This window comes from Rhinolophus hipposideros (genome assembly GCF_964194185.1).
Source record: "Rhinolophus hipposideros genome assembly, chromosome: 19".
NCBI classification, from domain to species: domain Eukaryota; kingdom Metazoa; phylum Chordata; class Mammalia; order Chiroptera; family Rhinolophidae; genus Rhinolophus; species Rhinolophus hipposideros.
In genome coordinates, this window is record NC_138065.1 from 16,912,147 (window position 1) to 16,926,862 (window position 14,716).

The 14,716-nt window shown below is 33.2% G+C and overlaps 1 protein-coding gene across 1 annotated transcript; it reads left to right on the forward strand.

Annotated features, from left to right (window-relative positions):
• Nucleotides 1–13,606: 13,606 nt before the first annotated feature.
• LOC308487267 (small ribosomal subunit protein eS1-like) lies at nt 13,607–14,414 on the forward strand (the record flags this gene model as incomplete). Its single annotated transcript, XM_081025269.1, is given in 2 exon segments — nt 13,607–14,056; nt 14,058–14,414. Coding segments are annotated over 2 exon segments (792 nt in total). The 5' UTR covers nt 13,607–13,621.
• Nucleotides 14,415–14,716: the final 302 nt, after the last annotated feature.

Here is a 14,716-nt window from a genome sequence, read left to right on the forward strand (position 1 = left end):
TCTTTCTTGGAGAGCAAGGTGGAATCTGAGAAGATATAAAAGTTCATATACATTGTAGCCATGATTTAATATCTTTAAATAATTTTACATTTTAAATATCTAATCATTCCTCCTAATTGTCCTATTCATAGGACAATTTTGTATCCGAGTCTTATGCTCATCATTTATATTGATTCAACTTTTTTCTCTTCAGTATGTCTTAAAGCAACTCCAATTTCTAACATCCCTATCTATTCTATATTTGCTAACTTCACTGTGTACTTAATTATAGTGAGAGAATAAAAGAGTTTAAAAATCAAATGATAGAAGTAAAATGAAGTATATTTATGGAATTTAACATATGTTTCCCTCTTACACACATTTTAGCTATTATTTACCTAAAGTCTCTAAACACAAGCTATGCCATATTGAAGCATATGGTTCAGTACAATATTCCTGAGCTTTTTCTTAGGTTCTAAGTGATAGAAAGGTGGGGAGGGAGGGTTGATTTCTGGGGAGAATAATTTTTTTTTATTATTTATAGTTAAAATGACTCCTTTCTTCCAACTTTTGATGTCATATTTAATGACATTAAATATGACAAAACTTAATGTCATATTTAAGTTTCCTAGGTAGCTCATAGGTGAATTATGCACTTAAACTTTGATATGTGAAAATAGTAATTTGTGTTTTATACGAGTGCAATAATGTGTGCAAGTGTTAACATAAACCTATATTCCTAAAACATTCTTCATATACAAATCTTAATATCTCTCTGTAGTCTTTACTACTAAAACTATTGTTTTTCTTGGCAGTCCTATTCTTAGAATTTTACTTTCTCTTTTCCTCCCTCCACCGCGCTCCTTCCTTTCATTCCTCCTTTCCTTCAGTTCTGAAAAGGGCTCTTGTCTGGATGGCTAATGTGACCCTTTAATGAAGAACATGTTTGCAAATTTAGGATAGAAAATCTTTGTTCATCAATCTATATTGCAATCAATTAAATACATACTATGTGTTAAGCTTTGAAGTGAGTGCAAAGATAAAGCAGATTCAGTCTCTGCCTCACGAAGCTTGTGATATATAAGAGATGTATTAATCTGCAAGTTCAGTGGATGGTAATATAGTCAATGGACCATAAAACAGAAAAAGGCTGTTCAAAGTGGAAAAGATTTCTTCTGAAAAGGATATCTGAAAACTTTCATACAAAAAGTGGTGTTTGAGCTTTGAATAATTGGCAAGGTATGGAAGAGGATAACATAGCTTTAGGTACATAAGAAAATAACAGTATAATATTGTGTATAAAACCATTGAGGAATAGCTATAAGTATATGAGACATATGTTGAAATTTGTTAAAAATAAGACTTAAGTAGGTTTGCAAAAATTGAATATTACTGATGGTTTCACAGGTGTGTGTATATATATATATATATATATATATATATATATATATATCACTTATCAAACTCTACCTTTTAAATATTTGCAGTTTATTTATGTCAGTTAATACCTCTATAATACTGTTTATAAAGCATAAAATATCTTTTCACCTCAAAATTTCAATATTTAAAATATATAAGTTTAATGCGGGCTTATTGGGTTACACTTCAGTGACTCCAAGCAAAAATCCGATATTTTGATAAACAAAATATTGCCTATTTTCTAGCCTCAGATACTGACCTGAAGGACCTAATATGACAATATATCATATTTTTAACTGTCAGTATTTATTAATAAATGATTTACCCCTTAGTGTCTTTTCATTTTGCATTTTCCATATATAATTCAAGTAGCATAATCTAATAACATAAGATTTTCCCAGGGGAATTTTCCTGAGATTGAATATGGTTGATTACATCGACAACTCTTCTTATAGATGATTTCTAGTTATGTATGTTGTGATTTCTCTGTAAATAAAATTGAAGCATTTATGTATAAGATGAAGGCGAAGATTTTCAAGCTACTACATTATTGATGCTTTCCTTTTGACGGTAACATTTATATTCTAAGAGCTGGAAGGAAGAGATGCTGGGAAATGCTTATTCTAGGCAAGTTGTAAATTTAGATATATCTAGCCTCCAAGATCAAGACATTTTTCTTATCTAACTAACTTCAATTCTGTAGCACACTTTACTCCTTTCCCAGATCCCATGTTCTCCTGAATTAACCTGTTCCTCCAGCAGTTAAAATTTCCTTGCTCTTTACTGTTACCTCATAGAGCTGTCCTGAGGAGAAATGAATTTCACTTGAGGTGAGAATAGTTAGCTAGGTAACGGTCATTATAAGAACCTTTTTATACATTAACTTTTTTATCCTCCCAACCATCACAGGTGGTAGTTAGTTTAATCAGCTCTCATTTCATAGGTGAGAAAATTAAGGTACCCAGAGAACTTAGGTAAATTTCCCAAGGCCACATAGAACAAAAAACAATCTAGTCTTCTACTTTATGTACTAGTCTATCTTTCAATAAATCAGAAAAACAAAAATCAGTATATTAGAAACTAATATAGTCCTTTACATATAACATAACATTTTAAAACACAGATAAACATATTTTTTTCAGAAACTTAATTAATTATGCTATTAATTAGGACTTTTAAATAGTGTGGCAGCAACAATGGAGAGAATTGTATTATGTTATACTTTGGGTTTGAGGACACACTTCTGTTGATAATGTAAATGTAAAACAGCCTCCTCAGTTCCAAACTCTGATATACTTCGTCTAATATTCTTATTAAAAACACATATGAAAAGAAAATTATTTATAAACTATATTATACATTTTGACCAAACGAAATGGATATTGTGATTATACTTACTATTATTATTGCCACGTATATTACATCATCACTGGCTGCTCATTACATTGCTCTATAAATACCACCAATGGTTGCTGAGTCTCTGCTTCATGCAAGCCATCAAGAAATGCTCTTTACTTTCAAGGTATCCAATCGTCACAGTTGTCATTTATGGTTGATGTTAACATCTCAGTTTAAACACATAAGGAATTTGAGGCTTGTACATTTTAAGTATATTTTAATGTCACGCAAGCTATTTGGGTTCATTAGAAGAACTGGCTATTAGAAGAATTTAAAATTTCAGCACTTTTCATGTACCAGTCAGCTTTTTTTATGTCTTCTTTGAGAAATGTCTATTCAGTTCCTTTGCCTACTTTTTTAAGTTATTTGGTTTTGTTCTAGTAAGTTGTCATACTTTTATCATCAGGAAAATGCCAATCAAAACCACAATACAATATCACCTAACACCTGTTAGTGTGGCTATTATCAAAAATGTTGGTGAAGATGTGGAGAAAAGAGAATCCATGTACATTGACATTGGGAATGTAAATTGGTACAGTCTCTCCAAAACAGTGTAGACGTTTATCAAAAAATTAAAAATGGAACTACCATATGATCCAGCAATCCCACTTCTGGTTATATAGCCAAAAGAATTGAAATCAGAATCTTGAAGAGATGTCTGCTCTCTTATGTTCGCTGCAGCATTATTCACAATAGCCAAGACATGGAGGCAAACTATATGTCCCTTGATGGATGAACAGATAAAGAAAATGGGTGTATACATACAATGAAATATTATTCATTTTAAAAAAATGAAAAATCCTGCCATTTGTGACAATATGAATGAAGCTGGGTAACATTATGCTAAATGAAATAAGCCAGGTGCAGAAGGAAAAATACTACATGACACCATTTCTATGAGGAATATGAAATAGTCAAACTTATATAAGTAGGGAGTAGAATGATGGCTGCTAAAGGCTGTAGGAAGGGGGAAATGGGGAGGAATTAGTCAAAGGGTACAAAGTTTCAGTTATGCAAGATGAAGAAATCCTGAAGATTTATTGTACAGCATAGTTAGCAATATTTTATTGTATACTTAAAAATGTGCTAAAAGGGTAGATCTTATGTTGTGTTCCTATCACAAAATAATAATAATGAGCATTATTATTATTAAAAGGAGGATGGGGAAACTTTTGGAGATGATATCTCTATTTATGGTACAGATGTGAGCTATAGTCATCCTGGTTCAGCATTTAGGAATCTATCATCCAATATAAACATATAGAAATAGTTGCATAAGGAAACTGGAAAGTAATTATTAATGAAGAATTTGCATATAAAATTTGAGCACATATTTATCAATAGGCCATGCTTAAGTGGCAGATGATTCAAGTCATTTCCTTATTTTTTAGGTCACACCTATTAACACTAAGACAAATCAACACTTTCATTTCACTTAAACATTATTTTAAACTTCTCTTCCCATAACAGTTAAGACTGGTTACACAATATTAGAAAAACTGTGACTACAAAATAGAAAATAATATTTTACTTTTAAGAACGACAGTCTCTGGTAGAGAACCGTCATATTTCTATAGTAGCAAACTCTATTAGGTGGTTTATATGCTTCTCAGTAAGACACAGTGTGGCCCTTTTTGTACGTGGCTGAATTTGACATTCTTAGGGGTAGCTTTTCTGCCACTGATGATTAATGTATCTGATAAAATAACTTCTAGCTAACTGTAGTTTGGCAAAAATATCAGGTTCTTGCAGGAAGAAGAAAAAAGAGGAGGAGGAAGCAATTGTTAAAGGAAGAAGAGCAAGAAGAGAGGAAGAAAAAAATGGGGAAAGCAAATGATACAGTACTAAAAATTCACTGTGTGTGACGGTAGCAAAGTGACTTATGTGCAAACACCAAAACAACAACGCACAATGCACTTCAAGAATGGAAATAAATGGTAAGCTCTCCATAAAAAAGTATTGATTTATGAAGTAATTTTAGTAATTTTATGAAGTAATTTTAACCTTAGTTATCAGAATATCTAATATATTTTGCTTATGTTAGATAATATGAGTTATAATAGACGATAATAAAATTTTTGACAGTCCTTTTCAAAGACAGGTCCACCATCTAACTGGGGAGACAGAATCATATAGGATATGATAAATGTTATCATTGGCTTCTCTCCATAATACGCACCAGCAAATGCTGTTAGTGAAGTGCAATCATGCTTAGCACTTCACCATGACCACTCTTTTGTCACCTTCATTTATCTCTTGCTGGACTATTATAACACAGATTAACCTACCTCCCCACTTCCACACTGGTCTTCCAACATTGTCTTCACTACCCTGGAAGTGGAACTAGCCTGTCCTGTCATTGCTTTGAATCCATCCTCCCTGTGGAAATCCAAAGTCTTTGCAATGTCCTCTAAGCACTGATCTGAACTACTTCACAGCCTTCATCCCTCGTGTTGTTCCAGCCACAAAAACCGTTTTTTCCTTTAATGACCCAGGCATGTTCTTACCTCACAGACATTGCAGTTATTATTTCCTCTGCCTTAATGTTCTAAATGCCACAATCTACTTTACTCTCTCCTTCATGTCACTTAGATCATCTAATTGTATATTTATAATTGAGGGAAGCATATCAGATAACATACAAAATAACAGAAAGTATATGTGACAATTGTGACACATGTCAGACTAAAACTCAACTTTGCTAGACAAGAAAATAATCCACTATAACAACTTGCAACACAATATATATATTTATTTATTTCAAGGTCATTTCAAATCTGAATTTATATATACGATATATGTGTATTTTATAGTCTTATTTTTGTGATTACTGCAGGTCAGCTTAATTTTGATTCTACAAATAATAATATTTAATATTTAATGACTGGAAGGCATATTAGAAATTATCTACACCAATTTATTCCAAAGTCTGAAATCCACTCTAAAGCCACTCCTATACATATCATAGAGCTCATCATAAATACCATCAATGATGGGAAAATCATTACTTCATGAAGCAGTTCATTTGTTTTTCTGAAGCTCTGATGCAAAATTCTTCCTTATATTGAAGTGAAATCCAAAGTACTGCATTTTTCCTCATGAATTTTTTGTTTAGAGTTTATAGTATAACTTTCCACACTTTCAATTACAGCAGTGTGTATACTATGCAAATTTTGTTTAAAACCCAGTTTTATTACTCATTTTCACTTAAGATCAACACTGCTGTTAGTGCCAATTTATGTAATGACTGTTTAAGAATATTTTCAAATTTATTTATTAGTTCTGCCTTTGCCAGGTCTTATTCACACATAACGTCAAACTATATTATTAATTCTCGAATCTTGAAAATTTTGCCTTTTAAGGAAGATTAGATGCCACACAGAACAGAAATAAGTTGTCTAAGCTAACACATTCTAGATCAAGCAAACCAAAGCTAGCTTTCATCTGACCTCAGATGCATGAGTAAACTCATGTAAAATCAGCTGAATGCATCCCAAATCAAGGGAACTACAGTCTATCTATAGACCTCTGGAAGTGGGGGTGTCACTTTACTCTTGTATGCCACTGAGGTTTTGTGGTTATTACAAAACATTATTGTGGCAATAAATAACTAATGCAAGTAGCTAAGACTTTATTAGTAAATAAATTTGTATGTGACACAGACTGAAATGACTTGTTAAAACTAGACTATAAACACATATGTAGGAATTTTATGTCCAAATGATGGCTCTTTTTATACAAAATTTTAAGCCATCCAGGTAGAACACAATAAATTGAAATTTATGAGTATAATATAGGTGACACTTATGTGTAGAAATTATTTGAAAGACTTTTATGCTTTAATTTATTCAATAGATATTTACTGTCAATGAGTAGTGGTGCAAAGATGTTGTCAATATGTGTCTAGGCAAAGGCATTTCTTCATCAAAAGAAGATGTTATCAAATTTATTTGCATAAGCATCAAAATGGCTCTTGTTGGAAGTATAATAAATAACCTTTAGACTCAAAGGACCAAAATGGGCCAACTTTTATGCCCTTATCTCAGGAATGTAACTATAATAAGATATGCTTATGATGTTTCCAATGTAATTAAAATTACTAATCATTTGACTTTGAGTAACTAAAAAGGGTCTAAGATTCTCCAGATGGGCCTAATCTAATTACATGAAACCTTAGACAGACACTTTTTTTCCTTTTCATAGCAGAATAGTAAGTCAGAGAAGGAAGTTGGAAGAAAACAAATACGGTAAGGATTTGACACACCGTTGCTGTTTTGAAGTTGTGGGAAGCCACGTAAGATGAAATGCTCTGAAAGTTTGGATGTTGTGGGACATATCTGGTGGAAACTTAAGCTACAAAAATGAAAGAAAAAAAAAGTCAGATACTTTTTATAAAAATCACAGTTTTTTAAAAGCAGCAAGGAACCTTGAAAGCAAAAAAGAAAAAAGTAACTAAAAATCTATAAATCCATGGAGTTGAGACTCTTCCCAAGGACAGTGGACAATATTTAGGCTTTTTTAATTTAATTTTATTTTTTTACTGAAGGCATCATCAAATTGTGGGCAAGCACAGAGGATTTGGATGGACGGTAGCAAACAGAAACAAAAAACGTACTTCAAGAAGGCTGATAATAAGTTTGAAATTGATGAGACATGAGTGAAAGGATGGCTGCCCAGGAGACTGGGGAAATAGAAAACAAATCTTCTAAAAGGCAGAGTGAAATCACCTTCAGTCTAATGATAATTATGAAACCAAGAATTGACAAAAGGAACTTATTAATACTTCAAAAACATTGTCATCTTCCTCAAAACATGTGCACAATTGGGGGACAGGGAAAGACTGGAGACTAAGGATAACTAATGGATATAATTTAATCCCTTACAGTCTTTTGGGGCAAATGATACTGATTTTCAAAGCTCTCAATCAAAAGCTTGGGAGTACCATATTTCGGAAAAAAAGCAAATAAGAAGTACCTATACAGTCTTATTAATACTGAAACAAAGCCAACTCATCTTAATTTCTGATTGAATTTAGGTGATTAGCTCCTCATGTATTTGCCTCACATACCATGTGGAAAAAGTAAATTTCATTAAATAGAATGTAATATTATCAAGAACCTCTAGAATTATTTCATTACACACTAACTGGTATGAAATTAAAATAAAAATTAGAAACAGCCTACAAAAAGAAGAAAACATGACCAATACTTAAGGAAAAATGCAGAAAATAGATTCAGCTACCCCAATTATCCATATATTAGAATTAACAAAAAAAAAACCCTTTAAAATAACTATAATTAATATGTTAAAGAAAATAGTGATGGTAGAAAAAATAGGTTAAAAGTTAATTTAAAGTTTTTCATTTCTTTTAAAAGAAATTAATTTAAAAAGTTAAATGAAATTTACCAAAATACTATAATCTATGCACAAGAAAAAAGAACAAGTTGTCACTGTAAACAGAAAATAAAATGCAATACCTGAAATTATGAATAGTGGATAGTTTTAAATGGACACATTAAAACAGAACATCAGTTACTAAGGATAAATCCAACAAAAAATACACAAACTGAAGCACTGGGATAAAGTAGAATAGAACAGAACATGAGAGGTATTTTGGACACTCTCCAAGGTTTACATAATTGTAGTTAGTCTTAGAAGGAGAGAAGAGAAATCATGGGGCAAAAGCGATATTCAAAGGAATAATGGCTAAGAATTTTCGAAAAATGATGAAAGCCTCACAGGTACAAGAAATCTATTTATACCTTAAGCAATATATAAAAAAGAAAGTTCATCGAGGCACCTCATATTAAAACTGCTGCAAACCAAAGAATATAAAAGTAAAGAAAAAAAAGTCAGACACAGGAAGAGGAGTACTTTCTCTTCAAAGAACAACCATAAGAATGACAGCTGTCTTCTCAACACTAATGATGGCAGTCAGAAGGCAGTGGGATGACAACTTTGTATTTCTAAAGAATAAGTATTACTAACTTAGAATTCTGTAACAAGTGAATATATCCTATCCTTCAAAAATGAAAGTGAAATAAAGATGTTTGCAGACAAAGATGGGGGATGTTGTCAATAATATGGACACAGTTAAAAATAAAAGTCCCAACTAAAGCAAGCTCTTCAGACAGAAGAAAACCTGATCTGAAATGTGAATACAGAAAAATAGAATGGAATTAAAATACACCAGAAAATGCAAATAGATGGATGACTATAAATAAGTGTTCAATGTACAAAATAATTACAGGAACGTCTTGTGGAGTTTACATTATATGTAAAACAAAACACCATGACAGTAATAATGCAAAAAGGAAATGGATTTTAAAGTTTCTAAGTATATGGGTGGAGAGAATTAGGGGGCCTGTCCTACATAACAACGGACCTATAGAAAATCCTAAGAGTTCCCTTATCTCCTCTTGGGAGATAGAGTGATTTTAAATGGGTCATAGGAGAAAAGGAGCTCAGTCTTACCCAGAATCCTACACTCACAATCACAATCACACTCACAATCACAATGAATACTGATTCCTCTATGCTTACATTTGAACCATAATCCCAAGGTCTTCTCCCAGATTACCATAGTGTTTTTAAGACTTAAAACATTATATTTTGCTAGTGTTGCTGCAATAAATTAGTACCTGATTTTCAGGGTACAGTGAAAAGATCTATTGTAATTTATTTAACTTTCTCTTTCTACCTGTCTTGTATATAACTAGGAAAGGAAACCTCAAGAATTTTTTTTGTGTGTGAATATGTCACAAAGCTTGCTTGGGTTAGAGGCTATTCTTCTTAAATTATATTACATAATTTCCATGATATACTTCTTTATTTCACAATTGTCTGACAAGATGGCTAAAAAATATATCCTGCAAAGGAGAGTACTATATGTTAAGTACCTAAAGATTATGACAAACATAATCATGCACTGCATGATCATAATCATATACTATGTCTTCTTATCTTTACTTTTTTTCTTTGTCTCATTTATGACCCAGGTTAGAGCTGGGGGCAATATTAACGTACAAAATTAATTAACTATAGATATTAAATGGAATACATGCAGTCCCCTTTGTCTCAGTAAATATTTTATACTAACATCGAATTCAACTAATTCAATGTTTATGAACATCCATTGTGCTATAATAACTGCACAAGGTAGTAGTTATACACAGGAGAATTGGGAGACATGGCACCCGTTCTCCTGGAACTTAGGTATTTGAGATATCTAGAACCTACTCTACCGTTTTAGTAAACACCTATTTCATTATTACTTTTGGAATAAGCCCATATTTCTACTCACAAAACCTTCTATTAGGGGAATTACTTATTTCCAACTCCAACTACAGTGTGCAGTAGGCACTACTAGTAATCAGCAGCCATTGCATCACCAGAAAGATGAGTAGCTATATAATCTGACTGGGACCAGCCAGAATTCTTGTCCAGTATTTCGAACTTTAAACTAAAGGAAAATAAATTTATCCTCTCTGAGGGTGAAACTGGCAAAATGTGAGCCTAGAAATCATTAGTATCCATGATTCCAGCTTGGAAGAGTCAGCATAATAAAATGAAACCAAAACACAAAGAAAAATAGAAAGAAAAATTTAAAAAGAGTCCTATTGAAATTTTACTAAGGAATCTACACTCCTACCCTTCCCACACTTGATTATGTGATCCATAAGTGCTTATTTCTTTAATTTTATGCTTATTTATTTATTTAGCTTTATGTTGTTTTGTTCTAATTTAATTAAAGTTTAGTTTTAGTTTAGTTTCTTGCAAAAAATGGTGCCTATTCCAACTTCATACCACATGTGACTTGAGACAAAAAAACTCAATGTCTCACTTCTTCACTTGTAAAATTACTATAATATTTAAGTCAGTAAAGTTGTTTGATTTGAAACAGAGAACCTGACTCTAACTGAATTAAATAATTTTGAGTATTGGGTCAGTAAAAATTTCAAAGTAGGACCAGCATTAAGGGATAATCCAGTAGCTCAGTGATATCACCTACACTACATTCTTTCTCATTCTTCCTACTCTGCTCTTTGTAGGATCAGTTTCACCTGAAAAAATTATCCCCTCAAGGTTTCTGGAGTAACATTCTCGTATGTTCATACCCAGCAGAGAGGAAAAAAAAATGCATCTTTGTCTTTGAATTTCCTGGAAAAGACCAGAAAGTAATTCAGATTGGAATAGTGTAGGTCAGGGTTACTTATGGTTCATATACCATAGCCAGTGTGCAAACTTTTTGCTATTAGTCGACAAAATAAATACAAAAACTGGTAGGTAGCAAGAAATAATGTAATCATTTAATATTGTGGCAACATAAAATTTTATGTTGTAATAAGATTGGGCTTGTGTTTTGTATATCTTTTATTCTGTAATTAATGTGTCTCATGTTATGTTATTTTGGATACATAGAAAAAGATAGTTAACAAACCAGTTATTGGTTAACAAACCACATAATTTTTGGGGGGTCATGAACCAACTCCAGAAAACTAAGCTTTGTGGTACAGTGGGTGCCATGTGCTGTTGTTTTGTCCTTGAATCTGTCCCATCTATGTATTTTTTCTTTCCTTTTTTTATTTTTTTTGAGGAAGTATTAAAACACTATAATGATGAAAAGCACTTAGACCCCACAAATCATTCCTGTTTATTAGTTACATCAATTGTTACAGCAATCAACAACATCCTCAATGAATTTCCAAATAATCTGGGCAAGACAATAAAAACGCAAGTTGACATTCATTTGATTCCAAAGAATTATTACACTTTCTTCAGTTTCCTGAATTATCTGGATATTTTGATATAATGTTGATCTCAGTGTATGGTGAAAAGTGAGATGTACAACACAGACCACCTTTCCAGGAAGGACTTAATGCCCTGACTTTCAAAAGACAGCCTTCAGCACTCAGTTCTTCAGACTTTGCCTCAGCTGCAGAGAACTACCTTACATAAGGGCACACCTTCCCAAGGCAGTCTCCACACAATGCCCAAGTGGAGATATAAAAGGTTGACCATTTCAGTGCAACATGGGGCAACTCTGATGCCATATATTGCTCCAAATCGCTCCACAGTATTGCCTAAATCCACACTGAGCCTGGACTGATAAAGGCAGCAGGAACAAAATAATGAATATGGGATAATTTATTGATTTGGGGGATTTCTCTCAAAATATGTGGCTTAAATCTCTGGAAGATACTCTGGGAGATTGTGCAAAATGACTATATGTTGCCTCCTAGAGGTATGAAAAAGCAATTTTAAGTATAAGTAAAACTTCAGAATTGCTGTAGCAGACAATGGAAGAAGAAAATAAGAGTTCAAGGAGGTCATCATGCTGGAATGGACATAATTAGACTATGAGACTCACCAGATGATGCTGTTCATTTGAAGGCCCAGAGCATTCACATTTACCAAAGCTTTACACAATGCGCTGGGGAGAGAGACACTAATATTACTGAACAAGATCATTTGCTCTCCCCTGTAAGATAGTCTGCAGGCTGAAAGACGTTCAGAAGTAGGATTACTGGTAGCAGTGTGGATGGTAGAACCCTGAAACAATAGAAACAATACCGGACAAAGAGCAGTGCTTTAGTGCCAGAATCTAGGGGTCATAAATATCTAATTATCTTAACGAATGGGAGGATTAGAGTGGCAGCCAAGAGTTTTTAATCACAGAGATTTATAGAGATGTTCATAAAGTGCAGCATCCCTAGGAAAAAAATAAGTGGTCAGTTAGCAAGGGTACTACATAGGCCACCATTGAAGGAAACAGAGAATGGTTGACCAGGTGGCTGAAAACAGTCAACCTAATGAAAATGTTATGACTGGTCCCTTGACCAGTTTCTGGATTCCAGTTGTTTTCAGATTCAGAATCTATTGACTGAAGAAGTGGCCAAGTCTTAGGGAAGAAAAATGCAGCAATACCATGGCAAAGACACCATTAATGAATACCCAGTCTTTCTCTAGAGAGACCTATGGTCATTTAGAGCAAAAGGAAATAAATATTTTGAGGTCTCTTAGACACAGAGAATTAAAGCATCATTCTGGTTCCCCTGTTAATATCAGAGTACTGACCAATTTTCAGCTTACTATGGATTCAGTAGGACCCATGAATCCACTTACTGGTCATTTTACAATCCCTAACTGTATAATTGCAAGAATCAGAAGGATAAGAGGGATGGTTCCCATCAATCTCCATTTAATTTACCAGCAGAAAACACATAGATCCTTGAGCATGACTCTAGGCAATTACCAACTCAGATAAGCAGTTTCCTAATTGGCGCTGTCATGTAGTCCTTGCTAGAACAGATTATTATGGCCTTGGATCAGGAATATGGCATCGATTTGGTGAGTGTATTCTTTTTTATTATTTATTTATTATTATCAGGAAAGAGAATTAAAAACAGATCATATTCACAGAAACAGGTAACAATGCACATTTACCTTGGAGTTATATTACCTATTCTGTCCTCCATAATTTTATAGTACTAAGAGATCCAGAACATTTGGATATCCCAACACAATATCACATCACCCCACTATGTTTTTTTTTAATTCAGATGAATAATCAAAAAATATTTAGCACCCTAGAGGCCCTAGTAAGACAAATGTACTCCAGAGAGTAAGAAATAAACCACATGCAGATATGGGGCCCTGACACATCATATTTAGTGAAAACAGCATTTGTTTTCTCAAACTCCATAATCTTATAGGTGCTAAATAGACATTCTTAAGTTTGATTGTACTAAACTCATATTTGAAAAATTGTTTCAGGAGAGAATGTTTTAAAACAGGAGCGCTTTTTGGCTTTCTGAGCAGCACCATGGCGGTCGGTAAGAATAAGCGCATTACGAAAGGCTGCAAGAAAGGAGCCAAGAAAAAAGTAGTTGCCTCATTTTCTAAGAATGATTGTTATGATGTGAAAGCACCGGCTATGTTCAATATAAGAAATATTGGGAAAACCCTAGTCACAAGAACACAAGGAACCAAAATTGCGTCTGATGGTCTCAAGGGTCGTATTTTTGAAGTGAGCCTAGCTGATCTGCAGAATGATGAAGTTGCATTTAGGAAATTCAAGTTAATTACTGAGCATGTTCAGGACAAAAACTACCTGCCTAATTTCCATAGCATGGATCTTATCCGTGACAAAATGTGCTCCGTAGTCAAAAAATGGCAGACCATGATTGAAGCTCATGTTGATGTCAAGACTACCGATGGTTATTTGTTTCGTCTGTTCTGTGTTGATTTTACAAAAAAACCGCAACTATCAGATTCGGAAGACTTATGCTCAGCATCAACAGGTCTGCCAAATCAGGAAGAAGATTATGGAAATCATGACACGAGAGGTGCAGACAAATGACTTGAAAGAAGTGGTCAATAAATTGATTCCCGATAGCATTGGAAAAGACATTGAAAAGGCTTGCCAATCTGTTTATCCTCTCCATGATGTCTTTGTTAGAAAAGTCAAAATGCTGAAGAAGCCCAAGTTTGAATTGGGAAAACTCATGGAGCTTCATGGTGAAGGTAGCAGCTCTGGAAAAGCTACTGGGGATGAGACAGGTGCTAAAGTTGAACGAGCTGATGGACACGAGGCCCCAGTCCAAGAATCTGTTTAAAAATCCGACTTTTCATGGTGACAAATAAAGCCCCGTTGATAATTAAAAAAAAAGAAAAAGGAGCTAAAATAAATAATTTGAAATCATAATATTTTCATGATTTGTTGTTCTAAACACAACACTAAGATTTGATCTGAGTTCCAAATAAGTCTGTATTAAAATACACATTTTAATGACTTAGAGACTTAGACTCTTCTAACACTTGAATTTGATTGTGTGTGGTATTAATCAATGCATAAAATCAACTTCAAATTCCACATAATTAGAATTGTTTAAAGGAATAATATTCTTAGAATTAAAGA